The sequence below is a fragment of the Salmo trutta genome, chromosome 7, assembly GCF_901001165.1.
Source record: "Salmo trutta chromosome 7, fSalTru1.1, whole genome shotgun sequence".
NCBI lineage: Eukaryota > Metazoa > Chordata > Actinopteri > Salmoniformes > Salmonidae > Salmo > Salmo trutta.
In genome coordinates, this window is record NC_042963.1 from 40,681,078 (window position 1) to 40,708,976 (window position 27,899).

At 41.1% G+C, this 27,899-nt stretch overlaps 1 protein-coding gene across 3 annotated transcripts in view; it reads left to right on the top strand.

Annotated features, from left to right (window-relative positions):
- Positions 1-1,071: 1,071 nt before the first annotated feature.
- LOC115197408 (UPF0606 protein KIAA1549) overlaps positions 1,072-27,899 on the top strand; it is an 89,954-nt gene continuing 63,126 nt past the window's right edge. For all 3 annotated transcript variants that reach the window (XM_029758876.1, XM_029758878.1, XM_029758879.1), the window contains exons 1-2: positions 1,072-4,916; positions 5,915-6,196. In XM_029758876.1, coding sequence (XP_029614736.1) covers positions 6,025-6,196 — 172 coding nt within the window. In that variant the 5' untranslated portion in view covers positions 1,072-4,916; positions 5,915-6,024. The remainder of the gene's footprint in view (positions 4,917-5,914; positions 6,197-27,899) is intronic.

Here is a 27,899-nt window from a genome sequence, read left to right on the forward strand (position 1 = left end):
CCTCTAAATGTTCCATTACCTCCTAATGTTCGTTACCCCCTAAATGTTCCATTACCTCCTACTGTTCGTTACCCCCTAAATGTTCCATTACCTCCTACTGTTCGTTACCCCCTAAATGTTCCATTACCTCCTAATGTTCGTTACCCCCTAAATGTTCCATTACCTCCTACTGTTCGTTACCCCCTAAATGTTCCATTACCTCCTAATGTTCGTTACCCCCTAAATGTTCCATTACCTCCTACTGTTCGTTACCCTCTAAATGTTCCATTACCTCCTAATGTTTGTTAACCCCTAAATGTTCCATTACCTCCTACTGTTCGTTACCCCCTAAATGTTCCATTACCTCCTACTGTTCGTTACCCCCTAAATGTTCCATTACCTCCTACTGTTCGTTAACCCCTAAATGATCCATTACCTCCTACTGTTCGTTACCCCCTAAATGTTCCATTACCTCCTACTGTTCGTTACCCCCTAAATGTTCCATTACCTCCTACTGTTCGTTACCCCCTAAATGTTCCTTTACCTCCTACTGTTCGTTACCCCCTAAATGTTCCATTACCTCCTACTGTTCGTTACCCCCTAAATGTTCCATTACCTCCTACTGTTCGTTACCCCCTAAATGTTCCTTTACCTCCTACTGTTCGTTACCCCCTAAATGTTCCATTACCTCCTACTGTTCGTTACCCCCTAAATGTTCCATTACCTCCTACTGTTCGTTACCCCCTAAATGTTCCATTACCTCCTACTGTTCGTTACCCCCTAAATGTTCCATTACCTCCTACTGTTCGTTACCCTCTAAATGTTCCATTACCTCCTACTGTTCGTTACCCCCTAAATGTTCCATTACCTCCTAATGTTCGTTACCCCCTAAATGTTCCATTACCTCCTACTGTTCGTTACCCCCTAAATGTTCCTTTACCTCCTACTGTTCGTTACCCCCTAAATGTTCCATTACCTCCTAATGTTCGTTACCCCCTAAATGTTCCATTACCTCCTACTGTTCGTTACCCTCTAAATGTTCCATTACCTCCTACTGTTCGTTACCCCCTAAATGTTCCATTACCTCCTAATGTTCGTTACCCCCTAAATGTTCCATTACCTCCTAATGTTCGTTACCCCCTAAATGTTCCATTACCTCCTACTGTTCGTTACCCTCTAAATGTTCCATTACCTCCTACTGTTCGTTACCCCCTAAATGTTCCAATGTTGAATCTCTAACTTCTCTCTGAATTGTTTTACATGTAAGTGTTTTTTACATTGTTAAAGTTATATTTTAGCTTTATTAATGTTGTAAGCAGATTCATTTGTAAAAAACAAAAACATGTTATAAGTTGGTGCGCCATGGAATGACCTATAGAGTGAAATAAAAAACAAAAAATACCTTTAAAATAATGGTCACTAGCACAAAATGAATGTAATATGTGACCTGCTTCATCTGAAATGCTTTAGATATTTCTGCTTGAGTGATCATTCATTTAAGTAAAGATTTGATTTCTACATTGGCGCTTGCACCGCCAGGGTTGTGGGTTGGATTCCCGGGGCCACGCATACGTAAAAATGTATGCACGTATGACTGTAAGTCGCTTTGGATACAAGTGTCTGCTAAATGGCATATATTATTATTACAAAAAGAATTGTTGCCATGCAAGATGCAATAAGTCTGATTCCAGCTAAAACAACTTGACTCAACATAAATTCATAGAAAGTTCCAAATGTTTCTTCCAATATGGGGTTTTCAAATATTATTTATTTGATTTCATTAAAACATTTTCCAGTATAATCTATATTTAGCAATATACGAGAAGCCCTTTTAACCCTACACTCAATTTTGTTTCAATGGACTTTATTTTGAATGAAAAAACATTTTAATGTGTAAAATATTTTAGCGTCATACCACTTTGTTTAACGTGTTATGTGTTTTATGGAAAATATGATTCAGAATGTGAGCATCAACGTAGATCCTTACAGTTACCAACATGTGGTATTCTTGTACTAATGAAGTTTGTTTACTTTGAACATCATCTCTCCCCTGCTATAGTAGACATTTCAATGTTAGAATAATGCCTTCCAAATAACTAAACTATACCCTCAGAGCTTTAAGGTGTGGTTTCAATTAAAGAGAGCTGTGTAAAGCGGTCTTTTGGTGAAGCCTGGTATTTTTACAACTTTGTTGTTCTTGAAATACTTGCGCTACACAAGAAGTGTTCAGCTTCCAACTTTTCCCAGAGTGTGATTGCGAGTACTCTTTCTGGATCCTTGTATGAAATATTGTGAAACATTCCTGAAGGCATGGCACACATTGCCAGTTAGTCTTCTCAGGTCAAACCCCTCTGAAGTGACTTGAATCATTTTAACAACTTACCAGAATAGAATAATCACACAACCTCTCCCCCCCCCCCCTTCATGAGAGCTTTGCAAAGTACACTCTCCCAAAGAAGCAGGGAGGTTGGAAAAGTACTTGTTTTAGGATTATTTATTTTATATGCATCACTGAAACTCTGTAACCCAGTAATAACACATTTTTAAAGCCCTTCTGTATGAGTATTGATGTGTCTGTGTTTGTATGTTTGTCAAGGGAATCACCCCCTGCGTTAGGTTTTTTCTTTGGGGATTCAGGCCGAAGCGGTCAAGGGTTTGATGCCCCCATTAATGAAATAGGTCAAGTGTTGTCATTTGGCCAGTTTTTTTTAAACATGTACTTAAGAACCAACATGTAATATTTTCTCCCCTCTTGCTAAAGACATGTTAGAAGTCTCATTTTCCGATTATGCACATATTTTGAAACAATTTGGTTTAGAAAATGTATTGTTTAGCTATTTCTTGCCAGCTCAAACCGCAAATGAGCATTGTAGTAATGTCCTTGAGCAGATGGGTTATTGCCTAATGAATTCCCATTGATAAATCCCAATATAGACCTTGTTTCTTCATAGATGACAGAGGGACAAGGGATGAGATATAACAGTAAACTGCTGTAACTGTCATACTGTACTGTAGTCATTTTGCAGTAATATTGATCCTGATTTTGGTTTTGTACTTGAACAACTGCATTCACAATGAAATGGGTAAAAAAAAGAAGATATTTTTGTACAAAGTATCAAAACCTAAGAAAGCATCAAACCCTGTCCTTGTTGTGTTGTCCATTGCTGTATGGTTTTTCAATGGTGTTGAAATCTCATTGTTGTTCAGGCTATTATGTGCTGCAGTATTTCCTAGTATACTACTTTGTTAATTGTCTCTCTCATTTACATTTATTGGGGATTTTTTTAAGAAGTGTGTTTGTTGTCTCCTTAATATCTGTTGATATAGCTTTATATGTACCATATTCCTTAGACTAGAATTATTGAGTATGTTGTGAGAATGGATATTTTACTGGCTTTATAGAATGTTTAAAGAAATATAATAATGAGAATAAGAAGAATGATTAATTGAACTCCTAACAAGTTGAGTACTTGGCTACTAAGCGCTTGTGATACCATTAAGATGTTGTGTGCTTCTCTTAATCATTTTCGTTGTAGAAAAATTGAGTGAATTTAAAATAGGCTTCAAAAAAACTAATGATAGCATTGTACATTTACAGGAGGATTTTAATCGACAACTTGGTCATAGAAGAAAATAGTTATTTTAATGGCCCTCTTTACTAATTGTAGGGTGAAGGGGCTGGCATTGTGGTGAACTATGTTCTAGCTTGTTATTCACTGTTACTTTTGATCATTTCTTCGGTCTCCGAGGTGAATCGAGTTATTCATGAGAATTTGTATGCTCACATATGCATATTGTATATGTGTAGAAATGTAATCACACTTTGTCTTGGATTTACATTAAACTGTTAAGTCACGGCACCAGTCTCCCGTCTCATACAATAGTCATTATTTGTATCTGCTGTGTTTGCGTTGGGGAGGGTTTGTAGTGGTGGTGTGTACACTTTATCAACATGGCAAATTGCTTGATGGTTTTTACAGACATAATGATGCACCTGACATTACCTGAAGGACACCTCACTGAAGGAGCTAGTCGATGCATGATGTTTCACTGCAACTCGAGTCAAAAACATTTATTCTAAATGAAGGAATCACCAATTTCTCTCAAGTATTTAATTTGTTGATCTCTATATTTTGCTTTGACTAGTTCAGTGAGTGCAATCAACTTTACACTAGAAACCCTATAACCCCAGCTTAGAAAATATATAACTCTAGCTGTAGATGACTTTAGTAACACTGAGGTACAGTAGCCAGACTAAGCACAGTTCCAAATCCATCCTAGATGTAATTGTTCTACTGACCATTTTATGCCACTAGATGGCGATGATTAACCATATTTTCTTGCTGTGATACTTAAATCAGTTATTTACCCTAATTTTCATAGTTAATTAAATCAGTGTTTACCAGTCTTGTCTCTATTTGATTACATCGTTTATTGTTTATAAGTGCCCTGACTATTGCATTTACTAACACATATTTGAAGTAGGGAAAAAAGTTTATTGTATATGCTTTCAGGAAAATAAAAGTTTAACATTTTCTGTGTAATACAGTTAATCAATTACCATTCAGTCTGCCTGTCTGCCCATGTAATAGCTCAAGGGGTTGGGTGCATCGCACGAACGGTGTTGCTGTGAAACCACAGACGCCGCCAGAGATGGACAACCTAACACCCTCCTATTTGAAGGACTGCACTGCAGCCAATGATGGTAGGACGTTAGAAAAGAACTGTCTAATCAGGGCTCGGGGAGGAGTTATTGCAATCCTCAGGACGAGTGGCCAGTGCGAGAGCGAAAGATGCCCAAAGAAAACGGAAAGGACAATGATATTAGGTAGCGAACTATTTCAAGTGGTATTTAGCTTGTCCGGTTCATTTGATTGTTTTTGTGGATATGAAGACGTCCAGACAAAGGGAAACAGAGAACGTGAAGCTCCGTTTTGGTAAGATGATGTGCTCTACTATTGTATGTGATTGGGACACAGAAAATGCACAGGATAGATGGGCACAGGATTCCCGTTATCTCTGAACTCCGAGCGCAAGATAGCTAGCAAGTTACCTGTTTTAAAACTTGTCTATGGTTTGTTTGTTGTTGTATGTTGACTCGAGCTTGTTTATGAAAATAACTAAGTATTACCTGTTTTATTTAGTTATAAGATACTATGATATTAATGTTAATGAATCTAATTAAACGGGTCGGGAAGGAGGACAAGGAGACAACTCATGACGAGTCAGTCAACCAGGCAGCAGAGCAGGCTAGCTAGCTAGTAGTGTCAGGATCATTTTACACATTGAGCCCCTTTAGGTACAGTAGTATGCTCGCTACTAATAGGTAGCTAATGTCATTTTGGTGTATAAATAACTAGCTCGCTAGCTAGTAAATAAGAATAACATTCGTATTTACTAGTGTTGCCGCTCAGACACACCCACACACATTTTCACATTTGCTATGTTACGTTATAATTCTGTTTTTAGCACGTGTGGTGAATTCCCCCACACTTAGCTAGTCGCTAATCCCTGATTTGCGCTTGCATCACCTTTGCCTACTGGCATGTCAGAGCAGATAGGTGTCTTCATCATGAGCAGCACGTTTCCCTCAATGCTTACTGATTTGGAGAAAGACAATGCATGTCCTCATATGAAAGCGTAACCCAGGAGAGAACAAAGGACAGCCAGGGTTGACCTAACTAGGCTGCCGGCATCCAGCCTAGCACACTGTCATGTCAGGGTCCTTATAATGGAGTGGTTTTCAGATAAACAGAAAGCTTTTAGCCTGACGTGTGTTGCCTTTCTGTATTGTGTGTGTTCATCTTTTTTTGACTGCATGTTTTTCCCAAATTGTTTGCTTTAAGTGCTCATATTGATAGAGACACAGACAACTGTCGATGCTCTCATAATGCATGGAATATTTTTTGACATCATTGTTTTTGTTTGCACACAGCTTAATCAACCCCTCTTACCGAAAGCCGATATAAGATATGGAAGAAGGGGTACATTGAGGGAGCTCACACAAGCAATACCTGCATTCTCCAGCTCGTGGTATCTACTGGGATGCATCATAAGTGGATAAAATGCCATGACTTCCATGCAATGGAGGGTTTAAGCTTCTCTATGGGTTCATTGGGGATTTCCAAGACCATTCTGTCCGTTCAAGGCTTCGGTGCAGCAGTTCTAGGGCTGATGTTGTTGGTGACAATGATCACAGCAGGTTCACCTGCAGCAGGTAAGCAGACACCTCTCTCACAGACATGATCCACTAATTTGTTCTGTGCAGTATGCTGACATCAACTCTATACAGTCATTATGTAACAACCACGGCTCAATAAGGGTTTTGAAGTTCATATGACGAAGACAAGTTAGTATTGACTAATAGGTAGCCCTTCTACTGTACATAGCATGTTACTTTCCAGTCCTATGTAAAGTCTTAAAGCTAGCAAAATGACATTGCCACGAACAGCACCAGAGATATTGACATGAGCGAGATGCAACACTTCGCTCCCACACAGTCACACACAGTATTAGAGCATGTGCACTAGGACCAAAATGCTTTAACGCTCTTAGTTGTTGCGGAAATGTACCTACTATGCTGTTTACTTCATACATCTACATCATATTGCTTAATTTACCTTAAATGTTTGATAACTTCCCTGACTGGTAACAGGTGGCAAATCAACAGGTGGTGAAGGCTATGGAATGCTATTTGAAAATGTCAGTGTAATAACCCTCTGTGTAATAGCCTTTATATAATTGGGCTCCCGAGTGGCGCAGCGGTCTAAGGCACTGCATCTCAGTGCAAGAGGTGGCACTACAGTACCTGGTTCAAATCCAGGCTGTATCACATCCGGCTGTGATTGAGAGTCCCATAGGGCGGCGCACAATTGGCCCATCGTCGTTTGGCCAGAGTAGGCTGTCATTGTAAATAAGAATTTGTTCTTCACTGACTTGCCTAGTTAAATAAATAAACAACAACATTTGCCATATTGACAACAGCCTACTGGTTGTGTACACATATATTGCAGGTGTTATCGCAGGTGCTGTGAAATGCTTATGTTTCTAGCTCCAACAGTGCAGAAATACCGAACAATACACACAAACCCAAAAAATTCAAATAAAGAAATTAATAAATATCAGAACGACCAATGTCAGTGTCCGGAATATAAATATACAGTGTCTTTGGAAAGTATTCAGATCCCTTGACTTTTTCCACATTTTGTTATGTTACAGTCTTATTCTAAAATGGATTAAATAAAAACAAATCCTCATCAATCTACACACAATACCCCATAATGATGAAGTGAAAACAGGTTTATAAAAATTATTTATTATTATTATTATTATTGCCAATTTCTGAAAAAGAAAAAAAGAAATTCCTTATTTACATAAGTATTCAGCCCCTTTACTATGAGATTGTTTCCATTGATCATCCTTGAGATGTTTCTACAACTTGATTGGAGTCCACCTGTGGTAAATTCAATTGATTGGACATGATTTGGAAAGGCACACCTATCTACAGTTGAAGTCGGAAGTTTACATACTCTTAGGTTGGAGTCATTAAAACTCGTTTTTCAACCACTCCACAAATTTCTTGTTAACAAACTATAGTTTTGGCAAGTCGGTTAGGACATCTACTTTGTGCATGACACAAGTCATTTTTCCAACAATTGTTTACAGACAGATTATTTCACTTATAATTCACTGTATCACAATTCCAGTGGGTCAGAAGTTTACATACACTAAGTGCCTTTAAACAGCTTGGAAAATTACAGAAAATGAAGTCATGGCTTTAGAAGCTTCTGATAGGCTAATTGACATCATTTGAGTCAATAGGAGGTGTACCTGTGGATGTATTTCAAGGCCTACCTTCAAACTCTGTGCCTCTTGGCTTGACATCATGGGAAAATCAAAATAAATCAGCCAAGACCTCAGAGAAATAATTGCAGACCACAAGTTTGGTTCATTCTTGGGAGCAATTTCCAAATGCCTGAAGGTACCACGTTCATCTGTACAAACAATAGTACGCAGGTATAAACACCATGGGACCACGCAGCCGTCATACCGCTCAGGAAGGAGACACGTTCTGTCTCCTAGAGATGAACATACTTTGGTGCGAAAAGTGAAAATCAATCCCAGAACAGCAGCTAAGGACCTTGTGAAGATGCTGGAGGTAACAGGTACAAAAGTATCTATATCCACAGTAAAATGAGTCCTATATTGACATAACCTGAAAGGCTGCTCAGCAAAGAAGAAGCCCCTGCTCCAAAACCGCCATTAGAAAAGCCAGACTACGGTTTGCAACTGCACATGGGGACAAAGATCGTACTTTTTGGAGAAATGTCCTCTGGTCTGATGAAACAATAAATAGAACTGTTTGGCCATAATGACCATTGTTATGTTTGGAGGAAAAAGGGGGGAGGCTTGCAAGCCGAAGAACACCATCCCAACTGTGACGCACGGGGGAGGCAGCATCATGTTGTGGGGGTGCTTTGCTGCAGGAGGGACTGGTGCACTTCACAAAATAGATGGCATCATGAGGTAGAAAAATGATTTGGATATATTGAAGCAACATCTCAAGACATCAGTCAGGAAGTTAAAGCTTGGTCGCAAATGGGTCTTCCAAATGCACAATGACCCCAAACATATTTCCAAAGTTGTGGCAAAATGGCTTAAGGACAACAAAGTCAAGGTATTGGAGTGGCCATCACAAAGCCCTGACCTCAATCCTATAAAGAATTTGTGTGCAGAACTGAAAACCCGTGTGCGAGCAAGGAGGCCTACAAACCTGACTCAGTTACACCAGCTCTGTCAGGAGGAATGGGCCATAATTCACCCAACTTATTGTGGGAAGCTTGTGGAAGGCTACCCAAAACATATTGTCCAAGTTCAACAATTTAAAGGCAATGCTACCAAATACTAATTGAGTGTATATAAACTTCTGACCCACTGGGAATGTGATGAAAGAAATAAAAGCTGATATAAATCATTCTCTCTACTATTATTCTGACATCTCACATTCTTAAAATAAAGTTGTGATCCTAACTGACCTAAGACAGGGAATTTGTACTAGGATTAAATGTCAGGAATTGTGAAAAACTGAGTTTAAATGTATTTGGCTAAGGCGTATGTAAACTTCCGACTTCAACTGTATTATATTATTGTACCTACTGTGTCAGAAATATATACTAAAACAGTTGACAGTGCATGTCAGAGCACAAACCAAGCCATGAGGTCGACGGAATTGGCCGTAGACCTCAGAGACAGGATTGTATCAAGGCACAGATCTGGGGAAGGGTACCAAAACATTTCTGCAGCATTGAAGGTCCCCAAGAACACAGTTGCCTCCATCATTCTTAAATGGAAGATGTTTGGAACCACCAAGACTCTTCCTAGAGCTGGCCGCCCGGCCAAACTGAGCAATCGGGGGAGAAGGGCCTTGGTCAGGGAGCTCTGTCAGTGACCAAGAACCTGATGGTCACTGACAGAGCTCTAGAGTTCCTCTGTGGAGATGGGAGAACCTCCCAGAACGACAACCATCTCTGCAGCAGTCCACCAATCAGGGCTTTATGGTAGAGTAGCCAGACGGAAGCCACTCCTCAGTAAAGGCACATGACAGCCCACTTGGAGATTGGCAAAACGCACCTAAAGATTCTCAGACCATGAGAAACAAGATTTTCTGGTCTGATAAATCCAATATTGAACTCTTTGGCCTGAATGCCAAGCGTCACGTCTTCCCCATGGTGAAGCATGGTGGTGGCAGCATCATGCTGTGGGGCTGTTTTTCAGCGACAGGGACTGGGAGACTAGTCAGGATCAAGGATGAAGCAAAGAACAGAAAGATCCTTGATGAAAACCTGCTCCAGAGCGCTCAGGACCTCAGACTAGGGCGAAGGTTCACCTTCCAACAGCACAATGACCCCTAAGCACACAGCCAAGACAGTGCAGGAGTCTGAATGTCTTTGAGTGGCCCAGCCAGAGCTGGACTTGAACCCAATCGAACATCTCTGAAGAGACCTGAAAATAGCTGTGCAGCAACGTTCCTCGTCCAACCTGACAGAGCTTGAGAGGATTTGCAGAGAATGATGGGAGAAACTCCCAAAATACATGTGTGCCAAGCTTGTTGCGTCAGACCCAAGAAGAATCTATGCTGTAATCGCTGGCAAAGGTGCTTCAACAAAGTTCTGAGTAAAGGGTCTGAATACTTATGTAAATGTCATATTCCAGTTTTGTTTTTAATACATTTGCAAAAATGTCTAAACCTGTTTTTGCATTGTCATTATGGGGTATTGTGTGTAGATTGTTGAGGGGGGAAAAAACGATTTAATCAATTTTAGAATAAAGCTGTAAGGTAACAAAATGTGGAAAAAGTCAAGGGGTCTGAGTACTTTCTGAAGTCACTGTATATGATGGTGTGTATTGACAGTATGGACACAGTGGACAGTACCGGTATATGAATAGAAAAGGTGTGCTCAGCAGTAGTTATATAGGATAAGCCTTGACTAGAATGCAGTATATATGAAGTGGGTACAACTATATAAACATTATATGAGGCTGTCATTTTTTTATAATTTTTTTTATTTCACCTTTATTTAACAAGGTATGCTCGTTGAGAACAAGTTCTCATTTGCAACTGCAACCTAACCAAGATAAAGCAAAGCAGTTTGACACATACAACAACACAGAGTTACACATTGAATAAACAAACATACAGTCAATACATTTGAAATAGTCTATATACAGTATGTGCAAATGAGGTAGGATAAGGGAGGTAAGGCAATAAATAGGCCATGGTGGCAAAGTAATTACAATATAGCAATTAAACACTGGAATGGTAGGATGTGCAGAATATGTGTGTGTATATATATATATATATATATGAATTTGCAAGTAGAGATACTGGGGTGCAAAGGAGTAAGATAAAGATAAATAAATACCTTATGAGGATGGGGTAGTTGGATGGGCTATTTACAGATGGGCTATGTACAGGTGCAGTGATCTGTGAGCTGCTCTGGTGCTTAAAGCTAGTGAGGGAGATATGAGTCTCCAGCTTCAGTGATTTTTGCAGTTTGTTCCAGTCATTGGCAGCAGAGAACTGGAAGGAAAGGCGGCCAAAGGAAGAATTTGGCTTTGGGGCTGACCAGTGAGATATACCTGCTGGAGTGAGTGCTATGGGTGGGTGCTGCTATGGTGACCAGTGAGCTGAGATAAGGTGGGGCTTTACCTAGCAGAGACTTGTAGATGACCTGGAGCCAGTGGGTTTGGCGACGAATATGAAGCGAGGGCCAGCCAACGAGAGCGTACATGTCACAGTGGTGGGTAGTATATATGGCTTTGGTGACAAAACGGATGGCACTGTGATAGACCGCATCCAATTTGTTGAGTAGAGTGTTGGAGGCTATTTTGTAAATGACATCGCCGAAGTCAAGGATCGGTAGGATGGTCAGTTTTACGAGGGTATGTTTGGCAGCATGAGTGAAGGATGCTTTGTTGCGAAATAGGAAGTCGATTCTAGATTTAATTTTGGATTGGAGATTCTTAATGTGAGTCTGGAAGGAGAGTTTACAGTCTAATCAGACACCTAGGTATTTGTAGTTGTCCACATATTCTAAGTCAAAACCGTCCAGAGTAGTGATGCTGGACGGGTGGGCAGGTGTGGGCAGCGATTGGCTGAAGAGAATGCATTTAGTTTTACTTGCGTTTAAGAGCTGTTGGAGGCCACGGAAGGAGAGTTGTATGGTATTGAAGCTCGTCTGGAGGTTAGTTAACACAGTGTCCAAAGAAGGGCCGGAGGTATACAGAATGGTGTTGTCTGCATAGAGGTGGATCAGAGAATCACCAGCAGCAAGAGCGACATCATTGATGTGTGTCGGCCCGAAAATTGAACCCTGTGGCACCCCCATAGAGACTCCCAGAGGTCCGGACAACAGGCCCTTCGATTTGACACACTGAACTCTATCAGAGAAGTAGTTGGTGAACCAGGCGAGGCAATCATTTGAGAAACCAAGGCTGTCGAGTCTGCCAAAAAGAATGTGGTGATTGACAGAGTCGAAAGCCTTGGCCAGGTCGATGAAGACGGCTGCACAGTAATGTCTCATATGGATGGCGGTTATGATATTGTTTAGGACCTTGAGCGTGGCTGTGGTGCACCCATGACCAGCTCTGAAACCAGATTGCATAGCGGAGAAGGTACGGTGGGATTCGAAATGGTCGGTAATCTGTTTGTTAACTTGGCATGTGTCAATTTGGCATGTGTCAATACAAACATAAAAGCAATTGTAAGCTAGATCCCTGCAATGTCTCATTGAAGAGCTAGATAACTTTTCTGTCCTCTGGACTAAAACCTAATTATGATAAGTGTACCATATTATGTATTGGATCTTTAAAATACCCAACTTTTCCATTACCCTGCAGTTTACCTATATAATGGGCTGACGGTGAATTAGACATACTTGATATTCATACCGCAAAATATATAAATGAGCTCTCTACAATGAATTTTAATAGAAACTAGTAAAAATAGACAAGATCCTAGAGCCATGGAGAGGTAAATACCTGTCTATTTATGGAAAAATTACACTGATTAACTCCTTAGTCATATCTCAGTTTACTCACTTATGGCGCTGCCTACTCCTGATGATTCGTTTTTCAAATCATATGAGCAGAAAATATTTTGCTTTATCTGGGATGCTAAAACAGACAGGATAAAGCGTGCCTATCTATATAATGAATATGAACTGGGTGGGCTGAGATGATTAAATATAAAAGCACTAAACCGCTCTCACTTGTACAAAAGTTTTACTTCAACCCAAAATAGTTCTCAAGTAGATTACTAAGAAAAGCTCATCCATTGGCCTTTTTGCTTTTGTGCAGATTGCCATCTCTATTTTTTTATTAATTGAAAATGAAACCTTGTTCAAAGTATCTCTCTTTTTCAAACAAGCATTGCAGAGCTAGTTACAATTTCAATTTAATCCCCCAGAAAATATTGAACAAATATTACAACAAATATTATGGTTGACCTCAAATGTTCTGGTTGATAAAATACCTGTATTTATGGAAAAGATGTTTGAAAAGGGTATTTTGTTTTTAAATTATATTGTAAATTAGAATGGTAGAGTCATGTCTTTCATGACGTTATCAGAATTGTATGGGAAGGTCTGCTCAATCCAAGACTACAACCAATTGATTACAGCATTACCCCAAAAATGGAGGAGGCAGGTAGGGAACGTGTCTGTCTGTCCAATATAGAGGTTCAAAACTGGCTGAGGAACTAAAATAGCATAAATAGGAAACTATACCAGTTTCATTTGAGGACCAGAATGTTGAAAGCTGTGAAGAGATTTTTGATGTACCGATTCCATGGCACAGGGTGTATGAGTTGATTATATAAAACAATGCAAGATTGAAGATTTCGTGCCTTTCGGCTGAAAAAGCCTAACATTAATCTAAAATTGTCCCTAGAAATAGTTTTGTTTGGAGATCTGGAGAGAGCTGGTCAGTCAATTACTAATATACTAATACTCTTAGTAAAAATATTTCTCTTCAACTCGAAATCTGTGGATTCGATTAGATAGATAAAAATGTTGTTAAACATCACAGCATAATTGAAAGATATATGGCGCGTAGAAATCTGAAGAGGGTGGCCAACAGAGATAGATGGGATAGGCTGAGGGAAGCTGAGGGTTGGGATGGCGTGGAGTTGCGGGGCGGGGGGATACAATGACGGTCAAAGTTAAAAGGTAAAAAATAAAGTTTAAATAAACAAAAGAAAGTACATTTGAATGACACTGAGGGGCAACTCTGTTACATCCAATGGCTATTTGCCTGAGGCTGATGCTGCGCAGGTGCTTGTATGTGTATACAGTCGTGGCCAAACGTTTTGAGAATGACACAAATATTAATTTTCATAAAGTTTGCTGCTTCAGTGTCTTTAGATATTTTTGTCAGACGTTACTATGGAATATTGAAGTATAATTACAAGCATTTCATAAGTGTCAAAGGCTTTTATTGACATTTACATGAAGTTGATGCAAATAGTCAATATTTGCAGTGTTGACCCTTCTTTTTCAAGACCTCTGCAATCTGCCCTGGCATGCTGTCAATTCACTTCTGGGCCACATCCTGACTGATGGCAGCCCATTCTTGCATAATCAATGCTTGGAGTTTGTCAGAATTTGTGGGTTTATGTTTGTCCACCCGCCTCTTGAGGATTGACCACAAGTTCTCAATGGGATTAAGGTCTGGGGAGTGTCCTGGCCATGGACCCAAAATATCGATGTTTTGTTCCCAGAGCCACTTAGTTATCACTTTTGCCTTATGGCAAGGTGCTCGATCATGCTGGAAAAGGCATTGTTCGTCACCAAACTGTTCCTGGATGGTTGGGAGAAGTTGCTCTCGGAGGATGTCTTGATACCATTCTTTATTCATGGCTGTGTTCTTAGGCAAAATGACGAGTGAGCCCACTCCCTTGGGTGAGAAGCAACCCCACACATGAATGGTCTCAGGATGCTTTACTGTTGGCATGACACAGGACTGATTGATGGTAGCGCTCACCTTGTCTTCTCCGGACAAGCTTTTTTCCGGATGCCCCAAACAATCAGAAAGGGGATACATCAGAGAAAATGACTTTACCCCAGTCCTCAGCAGTCCGATCCCTGTACCTTATGCAGAATATCAGTCTATCCCTGATGTTTTTCCTGTAGAGAAGTGGCTTCTTTGCTGCCCTTCTTGACACCAGGCCATCCTCCAAAAGTCTTTGCCTCACTGTGCGTGCAGATGCACTCACACCTGCCTGCTGCCATTCCTGAGCAAGTTCTGTACTGATGGTGCCCCGATCCCACAGCTGAATCAACTTTAGGAGACAGTCCTGGCGCTTGCTGGACTTTCTTGGGCGCCCTGAAGCCTTCTTCACAACAATTGAACCGCTCTCCTTGAAGTTCTTGATGATCGATAAAAGGTTGATTTAAGTGCAATCTTACTGGCAGCAATATCCTTGCCTGTGAAGCCCTTTTTGTGCAAAGCAATGATGACGGCACGGGTTTCCTTGCAGGTAACCATGGTTGACAGAGGAAGAACAATGATTCCAAGTACCACCGTCCTTTTGAAGCTTCCAGTCTGTTATTCAAACTCAATCAGCATGACAGAGTGATCTCCAGCCTTGTCCTCATCAACACTCACACCTGTGTTAACGAGAGAAGCACTGACATGATGTCAGCTGGTCCTTTTGTGGCAGTGCTGAAATGCAGTGGAAATGTTTTTTTATGGATTCAGTTCATTTGCATGGCAAAGAGGGACTTTGCAATTCATCTGATCACTCTTCATAACATTCTGAAGTATAGGCAAATTGCCATCATACAAACTGAGGCAGCAGACTTTGTGAAAATTAATATTTGTGTAATTCTCAAACCTTTTGGCCAGGACTGTACACATGCATATACACACACTCGCATTCAAACGCACATATACGCACACACACGGACACACACACACGCATATAAATTGTGCCACACATGTACTGAAACGTATACAGTTTGTCTTGCTGTTTTGATTTTTGTTTTCCTTGATGTCTTTTGTTTTTACATTGTTGTTTTGTGGGGGGATCTTGGATGGTTGGTGGCCTGGCGGTTGGGAACTTGGGCCGGTGGCCGATAGGTCGCTGGTTCGAGACCCCGTTTTGAGTTGGTGGGAGATCTGTCGACGTGCCCTTTGGGAGGGGCGCTTGACCCTGGTTGCCCCTGTGGGTCGCTCTGGACAGGATACGGTAAGATGACTGAATATAATGTAAATATTGAGCGGCTTCACTGCAGGTAGATTGTATGTTTTAATATATATTTTTAAAAAGACTTTGGGGGCGTAAAATACATTTATGAAGAGTAACACGAGGGGCAGGGAAAAGCATCACATTATGTTCTGAATCAGGCAGTTGCATTTCTAAGTGGCTGTCACACACAAGAGCCATTCAGAGAGAGAGTGCACGGTCAGTCACATTTTAATGGTGCTATTGTCAATGCCTAACAAAAAGAGTGAGAGGCATTTTACTGGCCTATTTGGCTTGACTTGTCAAACAGGCCAGTCAGTAGGCTAATACAATATGGGACTTAATTCAGGAAGGTGAGCTTATGTCAAATTTTTAAGAAACTCCCACGATGCTGAATTCGGTCACATTGTTTCTATTAGTAATTACAACATTACAATACAGGTACAAGAACATTTAATGATGTCCTTGGCAAAGTTGCCTATTGCCTGAATATAAACCTGGACCTCAGCCTTTATTTTAGACTGTATTTAAACCAAAACCAAGTCATGGGAAAAAATACAGTGAGTATACACAACATGAAGAACACCTGCTCTTTCCATGACAGGTGAATCCAGGTGAAAGCTACGATCCCTTATTGATGTCACTTGATAAATCCACTTCAATAAATGTAGATGAAGGGGGAGACAGGTTAAAGAAGACATTTTAAGCCTTGAGACAAGGATTGTGTATGTGTGCCATTCAGTGAATGGGAAAGACAAAAGTTTGAAGTGCCTTTGAACGAGCTATGGTAGTAAGTGCCAGGCGCACCGGTTTGTGTCAAGAACTGCAACGCTGCTTTTCATGCTCAACAGTTTCCTGTGTGTATCAAGAATGGTCCACCACCCAAAGGGCATCCAGCCAACTTTACACGACTGTGGGCATTGGAGTCAACATCCCTGTGGAACGCTTTCGACACCTTGTAGAGTCCATACCTTGATGAATTGAGGCTGTTCTGAGGGCAAAGGTGGGGGAGGGGGTAGGTGCTCAATATTAGGACGGTGTTCCCAATGTTTGGTATACTCAATTTATTTTGTACTTATTTTCACTGTCAGTGGTCTGAAGATGCACATTAAAATGGCTGTTTTTGTGTTTATCTATATACCAGACCTAGTAGGTGTGATTCTTGACTATTTCCATCTGGTATAGACATCAGCCTATAAATATAAGATTTCCTATAATTTTCTCAGAAATGAAGATAAATGCATCATCTCAAAAGTTTCCTAATGCACACTTAACCAATAGGCCTAAGCTATTGATTCTTATCTAAGCATGCTTGAAAGGCTTAGGTTTTATAGTTAATTCCCTAGGCCTAGCCTACTCACTGCAGAACTGTCTGTTTACCCATCAGTGTTACAATATAGCCTATGTTCAGATGGGTATTGGATTGATCTTTTAAAATAAGATCTCAGTGTGTGACACGATATGCTGCTGAATGATCATGCTTTCTGACAGAACATGTTACCATTGCAACCCATAGTCATTTGTTCTATTGAAAGCATCGATCCATAAATCAGGAAATCTATAGCACTCTTCCTGAATGATTGAACACATTTAGCCAACTGCTGCTTCTCATCACGTTTTTATCTGCACTTCGGTTAACTGAATTTATGCATAATGTAATATACTCCTGCATATCAGACAAGCTTTTACTCAAGTGGTTTTGCCATGCTGTTTTTTTTGTAGGAGTTTTTGTAACCACTAAAATGGAATTAGACAAATGGTGCATATGAAATCGACTTGAGGGTGTTGTTATTCCCAACCACCGTACCCAATAGGTTACACATCATGTGGTGTTTCTGTCCTTGGGATTACTACGAACTTAGTTCCTTCAAAACTCTGGGTTTTACAGTCCTGTTTGCTAGTTGTTTTTGCTATAATTGGTAGGAAACACTCGTGTCTGTATGTGCGACACAGGTGTGAATAGGAATCAGACATTATTTGCACCTAGTTGTGACTTGTTGGAGGCTGCTTGTTAGGTTGTTAGCGCCAATATCTTAAGGCACAGAGACACTGGTAGCATTTGCCGAGAGTACTTACCACCTCAAGATCCAAAACGGAGGCATCAACAATGACAGTTTTTAGGATTTCTCTGATCCTATTTATGGGTTGCACTTGCTTATTTTGTACAGTTGAAGTCAGAAGTTTGCATACTCTTAGGTTGGAGTCATTAAAACTCGTTTTTCACCCAATTTATTGTGGGAAGCTTGTGGAAGGCCACCCAAAATGTTTGACCCAAGTTAAACAATTTAAAGGCAATGCTACCAAATACTAATTGAGTGTATGTAAACTTCTGACATACTGGGAATGTGATGAAAGAAATAAAAGCTGAAATAAATCATTATCTCTACTATTATGCTGACATCTTACATTCTTAAAATAAAGTTGTGATCCTAACTGACCTAAGACAGGGAATTTTTACTAGGATTAAATGTCAGGAATTGTGAAAAACTGAGTTTAAATGTATTTGGCTAATGTGTATGTAAACTTCCGACTTCAACTGTATTATGTTATTGTACCTACTGTGTCAGAAATGTATACTAAAACATAGTTGCTATTCCAGTCTTTTCTTGGTGTTATGTGATTATGCTATTAGTTTATGTCTGTAGCATGTTATGCTATCTTCTCTATTTCACGGTATAAAAATATATATTTTTCAGTGTTGTGCATCTGCTCCACACTACCAAAAGGTTGTGCATCTGCTCCACCCTACCAAAAGGTTGTGCATCTACTCCACCCTACCAAAAGGTTGTGCATCTACTCCACACTACCAAAAGGTTGTGCATCTACTCCACATTACCAAAAGGTTGTGCATCTGCTCCACACTACCAAAAGGTTGTGCATCTACTCCACACTACCAAAAGGTTGTGCATCTACTCCACATTACCAAAAGGTTGTGCATCTGCTCCACCCTACCAAAAGGTTGTGCATCTACTCCACACTACCAAAAGGTTGTGCATCTACTCCACATTACCAAAAGGTTGTGCATCTGCTCCACACTACCAAAAGGTTGTGCATCTACTCCACACTACCAAAAGGTTGTGCATCTGCTCCACACTACCAAAAGGTTGTGCATCTACTCCACACTACCAAAAGGTTGTGCATCTACTCCACACTACCAAAAGGTTGTGCATCTACTCCACACTACCAAAAGGTTGTGCATCTGCTCCACACTACCAAAAGGTTGTGCATCTACTCCACACTACCAAAAGGTTGTGCATCTACTCCACACTACCAAAAGGTTGTACATCTGCTCCACACTACCAAAAGGTTGTGCATCTACTCCACACTACCAAAAGGTTGTGCATCTGCTCCACACTACCAAAAGGTTGTGCATCTGCTCCACACTACCAAAAGGTTGTGCATCTACTCCACACTACCAAAAGGTTGTGCATCTACTCCACACTACCAAAAGGTTGTGCATCTGCTCCACACTACCAAAAGGTTGTGCATCTACTCCACATTACCAAAAGTTTGTGCATCTACTCCACACTACCAAAAGGTTGTGCATCTGCTCCACACTACCAAAAGGTTGTGCATCTACTCCACACTACCAAAAGCCAATTGAGAACTGCTACCGCTTTTGGTTCCGGAGCTTCTTATTCATATTTAAAATGTGTCTGTTAAAGTTGGCCCGTGTAAAATCTCACAGGATTGGATTCAGGTCACATACCCAAAATAACTGTATCATCGTTATTTTGCCCTATTTTACTTGTACACTCACAAAATCAAGACCGAACCAAGAATATTTTTGTTGTCAGACCTTGATCATTGTTGAGAGCTCAGATGATCTTTGCTGAATCTGCTTGTCATCACTAAGAAATTAAGGACATTTTGCAGATGTGAACACAATTTCTCTGTATTTCATTGAATCACAATCCTTTGGCCAACCATTGTCTATTGTCTGTTTCATTAGTGTCTTCTGATGAGTGATGTGACTCCACCACACTGTATTTAGTGGATCCAGGGACACAGCCTGCATGATGGTGTGATTTACATACTGGTCCTCCTAATAAAGAGGGGCTTCAGAGACGAGGTTTGGCTTGGTCCCTAAGTAGAATCTTTTTCCTAAAACAATTTCCTGTCACGAGGAGAAGGAGAAAAAGGACCCAATCCTCCTATTTAATAGGATGTTTATTCTGGGTTACTTTATAGATCATGTCCCGATCTACCCCCCCCCCCCCAACCAACATCTATAACATGTGCCATAAAAAAAGGCTTTTTAGGGGATCCTGAGTGGCGCTGCGGCCTAAGGCACTGCATCGCAGTGCTAGAAGCGTCTCTACAGACCCAGGTTCGATTCCTGGCTGTATTACAACCGGCCATGATTGGGAGTCCCATAGGGCGGCGCACAATTGGCCCAGCGTCGTCCGGGTTAGGGGAGGATTTGGGTGGATTAGGCCGTCATTGTAAATAAGAATTTGTTCTTAACTGTCTTGCCTAGTTAAATAAAAGGTACACAATAAAAGAGCTGTAAAAAAAACAAATGAAACTCTGTGGTAATAGGATTAAACTGAGAACCCCTGACGGGCGTCTTACCCCAGGAAATCAGGAATTAGACAATCTTATTCTTTCTCTTTCAGCTAAAGAATAATAATAAACTATTCTCCCGGTACACAGAGAGGGCTGTTGAGAAAAGGATTTAAGGCAAAAAAAATCTGATTATCCAAAAGATTCACAACATAACCTACTTAGTAGGGCCCATGTCTATGTGAGCTTTTCCCAGTGCTGGTTCTGATCTCCTATTATTAGTGCTTACTATTTTTCTGCTCAATCAGGCATTTCCTTTTACGTTTTGCATTTGAATAGTTTCAGACCCCCAGCCATTTGAATGGCGTCAGCACAGTCTGTAGGCAGCAAGCAGGCATGGCAGGGGCACCGCGTGCCCCCGGAGAGATGACCAGCATCCACAGAAGCCTACGTGCACTGCTGTGCACACTTTTGGGGAATCGGAACTCTTGTTACATCACCAAAACACCATTTGTTAGCAGCTCAATTAGATTACCAAAAGAGAATACTTTTTTAATACCTACTGACAATCAACAAGAGCTCACCCGTGCCTCGTTTTGATTGCTTTGTAGTTATAAAATTGTTCAATGCTCCCAAATAATGTAGATGTCAACCAAGCTGTTCTAGAACTACTGTGTAGGCTATGCAAAAGGACTTGTCTTGCCTGTGTGACATCCAAGAGTCCCTATCAGAAACGTGCCCTTTTCTCTAAAGAAGCTATCAAAGGTGTGAAGAGATGGGTGGTCTGTAGAATCTAGATGTGCCTCCAGATGTGTCTGTAGATGTTTGCCATAACCCAAATATATGGCTAGTTTATATATAGCTAGTTCCTGTGTGCAGATAAGAGGACCCCAACTCTAGCTGATAACTGTGATAACTGAGTCTGGCCCTCTGGATCTCTGCAGAGATGATGCAAACCCAGCCCAAGGCGTATTCCCATGAGGGGGAAATTACATTGGTGTAAGAAGAGGTTGTGCTGTGCAGAGAGAGAGATTCATCAAAGTGGTTTCCTCTCCTGCTGGAAGCGAGTTATAGGAGGAGAGAAACTGGTTTCAGAATCAAGGCCCGTGGAGGGAAACTAATATATGTATCCTCGCTTGTTTGAGGCTTTCAGCAAGCTCACCACTTTACACTTAAGATCTGTTGACATGGAGCAAGGCGTCACTGAGGCTAGGATGATTCCCCTTGGCAAAGAGAGCATTGAACCACTGCATGTGCATATTTATCACCCATGGCTTGGACTGCCTTCAGATAAACTACAGCTGTGGTCTGCATTTCTTTGCCTGTGTTCTAAATGTAAGTGTCTTTGCATGGCCTTCTGAAAATGAACAGTGCAAGAGTCTTGGTCTTTGAGTCTTGGTCTTTGAGTCTGGCATAGAGGGATGTAGCCAGTCTAGCCACAATTGAAGAAGTAGGCTATTAGCGTTATGATTTTCTTCCCTAAGGGGCCCACAGTAATATCATATAGGCTATTTACTCAATCATCACTATTATCATATAGTGAAGACATCCCACTGGGCACACACAGGTTGAACCAACGTTTCTATGTCATTTCAATGGAATTACATTTAACCAATGTGGAGGAGATGTTAAATTGATATCTGTGCCCAGTGGGATTATTCAATGATCCTTCAAGACTGTTAACTTTGATGCAGTTCCAAGTAACATTGCTATTTTTTATTTTTTTTATTTCACCTTTATTTAACCAGGTAGGCCAGTTGATAACAAGTTCTCATTTACAACTGTGACGTGGCCAAGCAGTGTGACACAAACAACACAGAGTTACACATGGGATAAACAAACACACAGTCAATAACACAATAGAAAAGTCTATATACAGTGTGTGCAAATGTAGTAAGTTTAGGGAGGTAAGGCAATAAATAGGCCATAGTGGTGAAATAATTACAATTTAGCAATTAAACACTGGAGTGATATATGTGCAGAAGATGAATGTGCAAGTAGAGATACTGGAGTGCAAAGAAGCAAAAAATAAATAACAATATGTGGATGAGGTGCTTAAAGGTAGTGAGGGAGATATGACTCTCCAGCTTCAGTGATTTTTTTTTGCAATTCGTTCCAGTCATTGGCAGCAGGGAACTGGAAGGAAAGGCGACCAAAGGAGGAGTTGGCTTTGGGGGTGACCAGTGAAATATACCTGCTGGAGCACCTGCTACGGGTGGGTGCTGCTATGGTGACCAGTGAGCTGAGATAAGGCAGGGCTTTACCTAGCAGAGACTTATAGATGACCTGGAGCCAGTGGGTTAGGCGACGAATATGAAGCGAGGGCCAGCCAACGAGAGCATACAGGTCGCAGTGGTGGGTAGTATATGGGGGTTTGGTGACAAAATGGATGGCACTGTGATAGACTACATCCAATTTGCTGAGTAGAGTGTATTACCCTACCTCATGAACAAGCTAGCCTCAGCCAATACTAAACAGTTTACCCTACCTCATCAACAAGCTAGCCTCATCCAGTACTAAACAGTTTACCCTACCTCATCAACAAGCTAGCCTCATCCAGTACTAAACAGTTTACCCTAACTCATCAACAAGCTAGCCTCATCCAGTACTAAACAGTTTGCCCTACCTCATCAACAAGCTAGCCTCAACCAGTACTAAACAGTTTGCCCTACCTCATCAACAAGCTAGCCTCATCCAGTACTAAACAGTTTGCCCGACCTCATCAACAAGCTAGCCTCATCTAGTACTAAACAGTTTGCCCTACCTCATCAACAAGCTAGCCTCATCCAGTACTAAACAGTTTGCCCTACCTCATCAACAAGCTAGCCTCATCCAGTACTAAACCATTTGCCCTACCTCATCAACAAGCTAGTCTCATCCAGTACTAAACAGTTTGCCCTACCTCATCAACAAGCTAGCCTCAACCAGTACTAAACAGTTTGCCCTACCTCATCAAGCAAGCCTCAACCAGTACTAAACAGTTTGCCCTACCTCATCAACAAGCTAGCCTCAAACAGTACTAAACAGTTTGCCCTACCTCATCAACAAGCTAGCCTCAACCAGCACTAAACAGTTTGCCCTACCTCATCAACAAGCTAGCCTCAACCAGTACTAAACAGTTTGCCCTACCTCATCAACAAGATAGCCTCATCCAGTACTAAAAAGTTTGCCCTACCTCATCAACAAGCTAGCCTCATCCAGTACTAAACAGTTTGCCCTACCTCATCAACAAGCTAGCCTCATCCAGTACTAAACAGTTTGCCCGACCTCATCAACAAGCTAGCCTCATCTAGTACTAAACAGTTTGCCCTACCTCATCAACAAGCTAGCCTCATCCAATACTAAACAGTTTGCCCTACCTCATCAACAAGCTAGCCTCATCCAGTACTAAACAGTTTGCCCTACCTCATCAACAAGCTAGCCTCATCTAGTACTAAACAGTTTGCCCTACCTCATCAACAAGTTAGCCTCATCTAGTACTAAACAGTTTGCCCTACCTCTGACGTGTTTGAAGTTGATGTTACTGTAGGCTAATCTGTGTTCTTGGTAGGAAGAAAGAAAATGACATTAATATAAAACAAAGTCATCTGCTTCGTTCGGTGGCTAGTCCCTCTGGGACTGGCAGAGCAGTAATCGTATAAGTCTTCCTTATCATGCCGCTGCTTTGCTTTCCAGTTGACTGGTTCCTGCTTGGGTGTACTTGGGTACTAGTGCCTTAATTGCGGAGCAGTCGTAACAGTAGCTAGGATTCCATCCAATTGGTGACAGATTTGTATGCACATATTCTAAATCTCCATAAAAACAATGTGTGCATTTTCCCACCAGAGGTGTTTCCATCAAATTGACCTTTTGGGGATAAAAGGCTGTGCATGATGACGTAGTGCACGTACAAATGGGTTTCCATCGCATTTTCAACTCTACTGATGGTTTTCTCACACAAAAAAAGTGCGCTATATAGCGAGTGTGCCCACTCTGGTATTGGCACGTGCGCGCTAGTCTAGCCAACATCTCGCAGATATAGTGCGGTTAGGCCTAAAGCCTACATCATGGGATTGTTATGGACAAAAAAGCTAGTTTATTTTTATTTTTCAAACGGCAGCCAAGCATCAATGATCATGTCACTAGAATAAGACCCTGGATATTTATTGGAAAGGAGCATCAAGATCATGACCTTCACCACCCTGTGAAGTTCATCATAATAGATTCCATCTGTAGCCTAATAAACTGCACCTGATGACACAACATGTTTACTTCGATATGATGGTTATTACAATATTTCTGCATAAAAGCATTTCCACCGACATTTCTCCCATAATTTAATTTTACCAACACAATTCTCACCTTGTCTAGCGTAATTTATTTTGTCAACATTTGGAAAGTTTACCGACAAATGTTGTGTTTCCATCAGGCCTGGCGTGAAATGTTTTATCTTACATGTACTTTACTTGCATAAAAAGGTTGGATAGAAACCTGGTTAAAGACACATCGTCCTGAGTCTGGCAAGTAAAAGCAGTATTAGTGAGCGGATGTGGCTCTGCTGTCTCTTGTGATCTTCCCAGCGGCTCATCACTGCTGAAAGATTCAGTAGATTCAGCAGCAGCGCCGCTTTGAATTAGGCCTTAATGAAGTGGCTGTGATGATGAAATCACCATACTGAAGAGTACGTCTGTCTCTACTCCAGACTCCATTTTCACACTGGTACTATCATTTTACAGCCACACAGAGCAGATCAGCTCCTTCGGACTTCTTCAGTTTTTTTGCCCACTGGCAACAATGTACGTTTTTTCCCCCACTGAAACAGACGGTTGAGGTGACAATGAACTGAGCTTGAACTGGCTCTGAATATATATTTTCAATGTATCTACTATTTAGTAGTTCAAGACCAGTGGCAGTGAAAGGAGGAATATTGTCTACGGTGCTCTAGTTCAGCTATCTGTGGCCTCCGTTTGTGTCGAGACCTGTTTGTGGTCCTTACTGATCACCATACAGTTCACTTCAGCACAGTGAATGGTGATGATAGTTCAATGCTCTGTTTCTGCAGTCAGCTATCAGCCCATAGCTTTAGCTCCTTCAAGACCAGAGAAAAAGGACACTTTAACAGTTCCTTGGTCAAATGGACCATGGCGACTCTAATTGTTCCCCCAGACCCAACAAAATCCCTGCTTCTACTTGACTTTCTTATACTTCTGCTCTATAGGCTACCGTGGTCCCAGATCTGTTTGTGCTGTCTTGCCAACTCCTATCATTGTGAATGACCATAGGAGTTAGCAAGACCACACAAACAAATCCGGGACCAGGCAACAACAAAAAATGACTATGCAACTCACTGAGTCCAAACTAGCCTTGGCTAATTACAAGTAGCATCTGTTGCCATGTGAAATGTGATCTGTGCGGGATGACAATGGAGCCATTCATTAGAGCAGGGAGCCAGAGAGACTGATCAATGGGCAGCAGCCTTCAAATGCCAAACACTGGGGTGCTGATGTTGTTGCCAGGCCCCACCAAACAGAGTTCCATTGAACCACAACTCCAGTATGGCTATCTTTTTCTGCCCTTTGAAGCCGGGCTGCGTTATTTGGCATAGGGATCGCTTTCAAGGATAGAGGTAGTCTGTCTTTATTTGGTCAAGGTCAGGTCAATGTAATGGGGTTCAGAATTATGACACAATTCACAAGATGATATGAAAATAAGCTATAGGCCTAGGCTATAAACAAAATACATGTGTTTCTTATATGAATACTGTAGGTAGGTAGGCATCATTTGATATTTCTGTGAAAATCATCCCTAAATCTAAGACCTACCTCTTAGTTGTGTTACGGTATAACACTGACCCTCAAGCTAAGAGCATGGAAGTATTTTTTTAATCCTGGCTGCTTATTACCAGGACATTTTCAGCCAAATTACCTGCTGTAACTACCAGTAATAGGCCTATAGCATAGTAGGTACCAAGATGAGGCTGATTTGTGAAGGTTCTACAGTGTCTTAGAGCATCAGCTAGTGATTTGTCAGCACCATCTTTCTCTGTTTTTAACGAGGCAATTTTCCACTGCAGTTTTTCAGTCCCACAAAATGTTCACATCTAAATATTGTTATTGTACTTCCATTGATCCAGGGCAATCACTGACAGCTCACATGTTGGTGGTCTTTGGCTGGACATGGGGGTGTAGTAGGTTACAATATTTGAAATGACATTTAACAAATGAAAGAACATTTGAGGGATTTTTCATATAGAAGTTGCTGGGTAGGCTATACCGGTAAGCCTAGACCTATATGTCCAGGCTGTATTTGATTGGGAGTCCCATAGGTGGCGCGCAATTGGCCCAGCGTCGTCCGGGTTTGGCCGGGGTAGGCCATCATTGAAAATGAGAATTTGTTCTTAACTGACTTGCCTCGTTAAATAAAAGTAAATAAATAAAAATGTCCAGGTCTGGACTGTGTGGTCCTAGGCTCTCTAGCCTGCTTGTGCTTATCATACGCTCTCATTCGTGGTCATAAAATTATATTTTTATGATGGTATTTGTATGAGTAAGGTCTGAATGCAGCCCTGGCAACAGGTTTTATCAGTGATTCAAGGTGCAGGCCTCTGTTTCCTGTTGTATTTGTGCTACAGAGTATTCCATAGTGAAAGCCTCTCTCTCCTAATAAGACCATTATGCCTCAGTTTGTAATCAAACCTGGAAAACAGAGTGGAAGCCTGGCTGTGTCAGTCAGATAACAGAGCGATTGTGATGTCATTGTTGTGAGGAAGGTAAAGAACACCAGTTGGGAACTCTAGCTTGAGCTTCTCAATTGAGCATAGTCTTTGGAATATGCACAGGGTGTCTTTTTCATTATCACAATCATAGTTTCACGATTCCTGTTATCACACAGGCATAGAAACATAAATATACATTTTGAGTGCTTTCTATGGGGTGGGAAAAGAAACAGACCACTGTTGTGAACTCTGTGTGAGGTAAAGCTCAACATTTGGCAGAAGGTAACACTTATGCCATATTGCTCTGGGTACAAATCACTCTACGCTTCAACAAACGGCTGCAAATTATTTATATATTTCTCTCAGCAGATGGTGCCGCTCAGTCCGGCCTTTTTTGAGGTACTGTGGGCTAAATTGTTTAATGTTGTTTTGGTTCCTCATCCTCTCTGGTCTGCACCCTTAAGTCATGTAGAGAGGAGATTCAGCAACACTTGGAAGACAAATGGGATTAAATAAAAAAAGCTTCTTTATTGCAAAAAGTAGAACAAATGTGTTTCGGCTTTTAAACATTTCAAAATGGCCTCAGGGACCAATCACAAAGAATATGCCAATAAAAACATGTGATTGGTTAAAACAGTTGTATTGGTTAAAACATTGGTTAACACAGTTGCACCCTTAAGTAGCCAGACTCACTCAGCCACCCAACCTAGCAATAGACCACCCTCGGCTTATATAGCCGACTTCATTGATAAGAATGATTTCCTTTATGAGGTATTGTGTTATTCTGTCCCAGTCACAGTGTTTGCTCTCTTAGGAGCAGACCTGAGAATAGAGGAGACTGAGACAGAGTAGAGGAGAGCGTGGAGTGACACAGTCCTCAGGGCTTCTCCAGTTACAAGCCTCCCTCTGCCCTCCTGTCTTTCAAAGAAAATCTGGACCGGGGAGAGTGGAGGGGATGGAAGGGGGTGGGGAGTG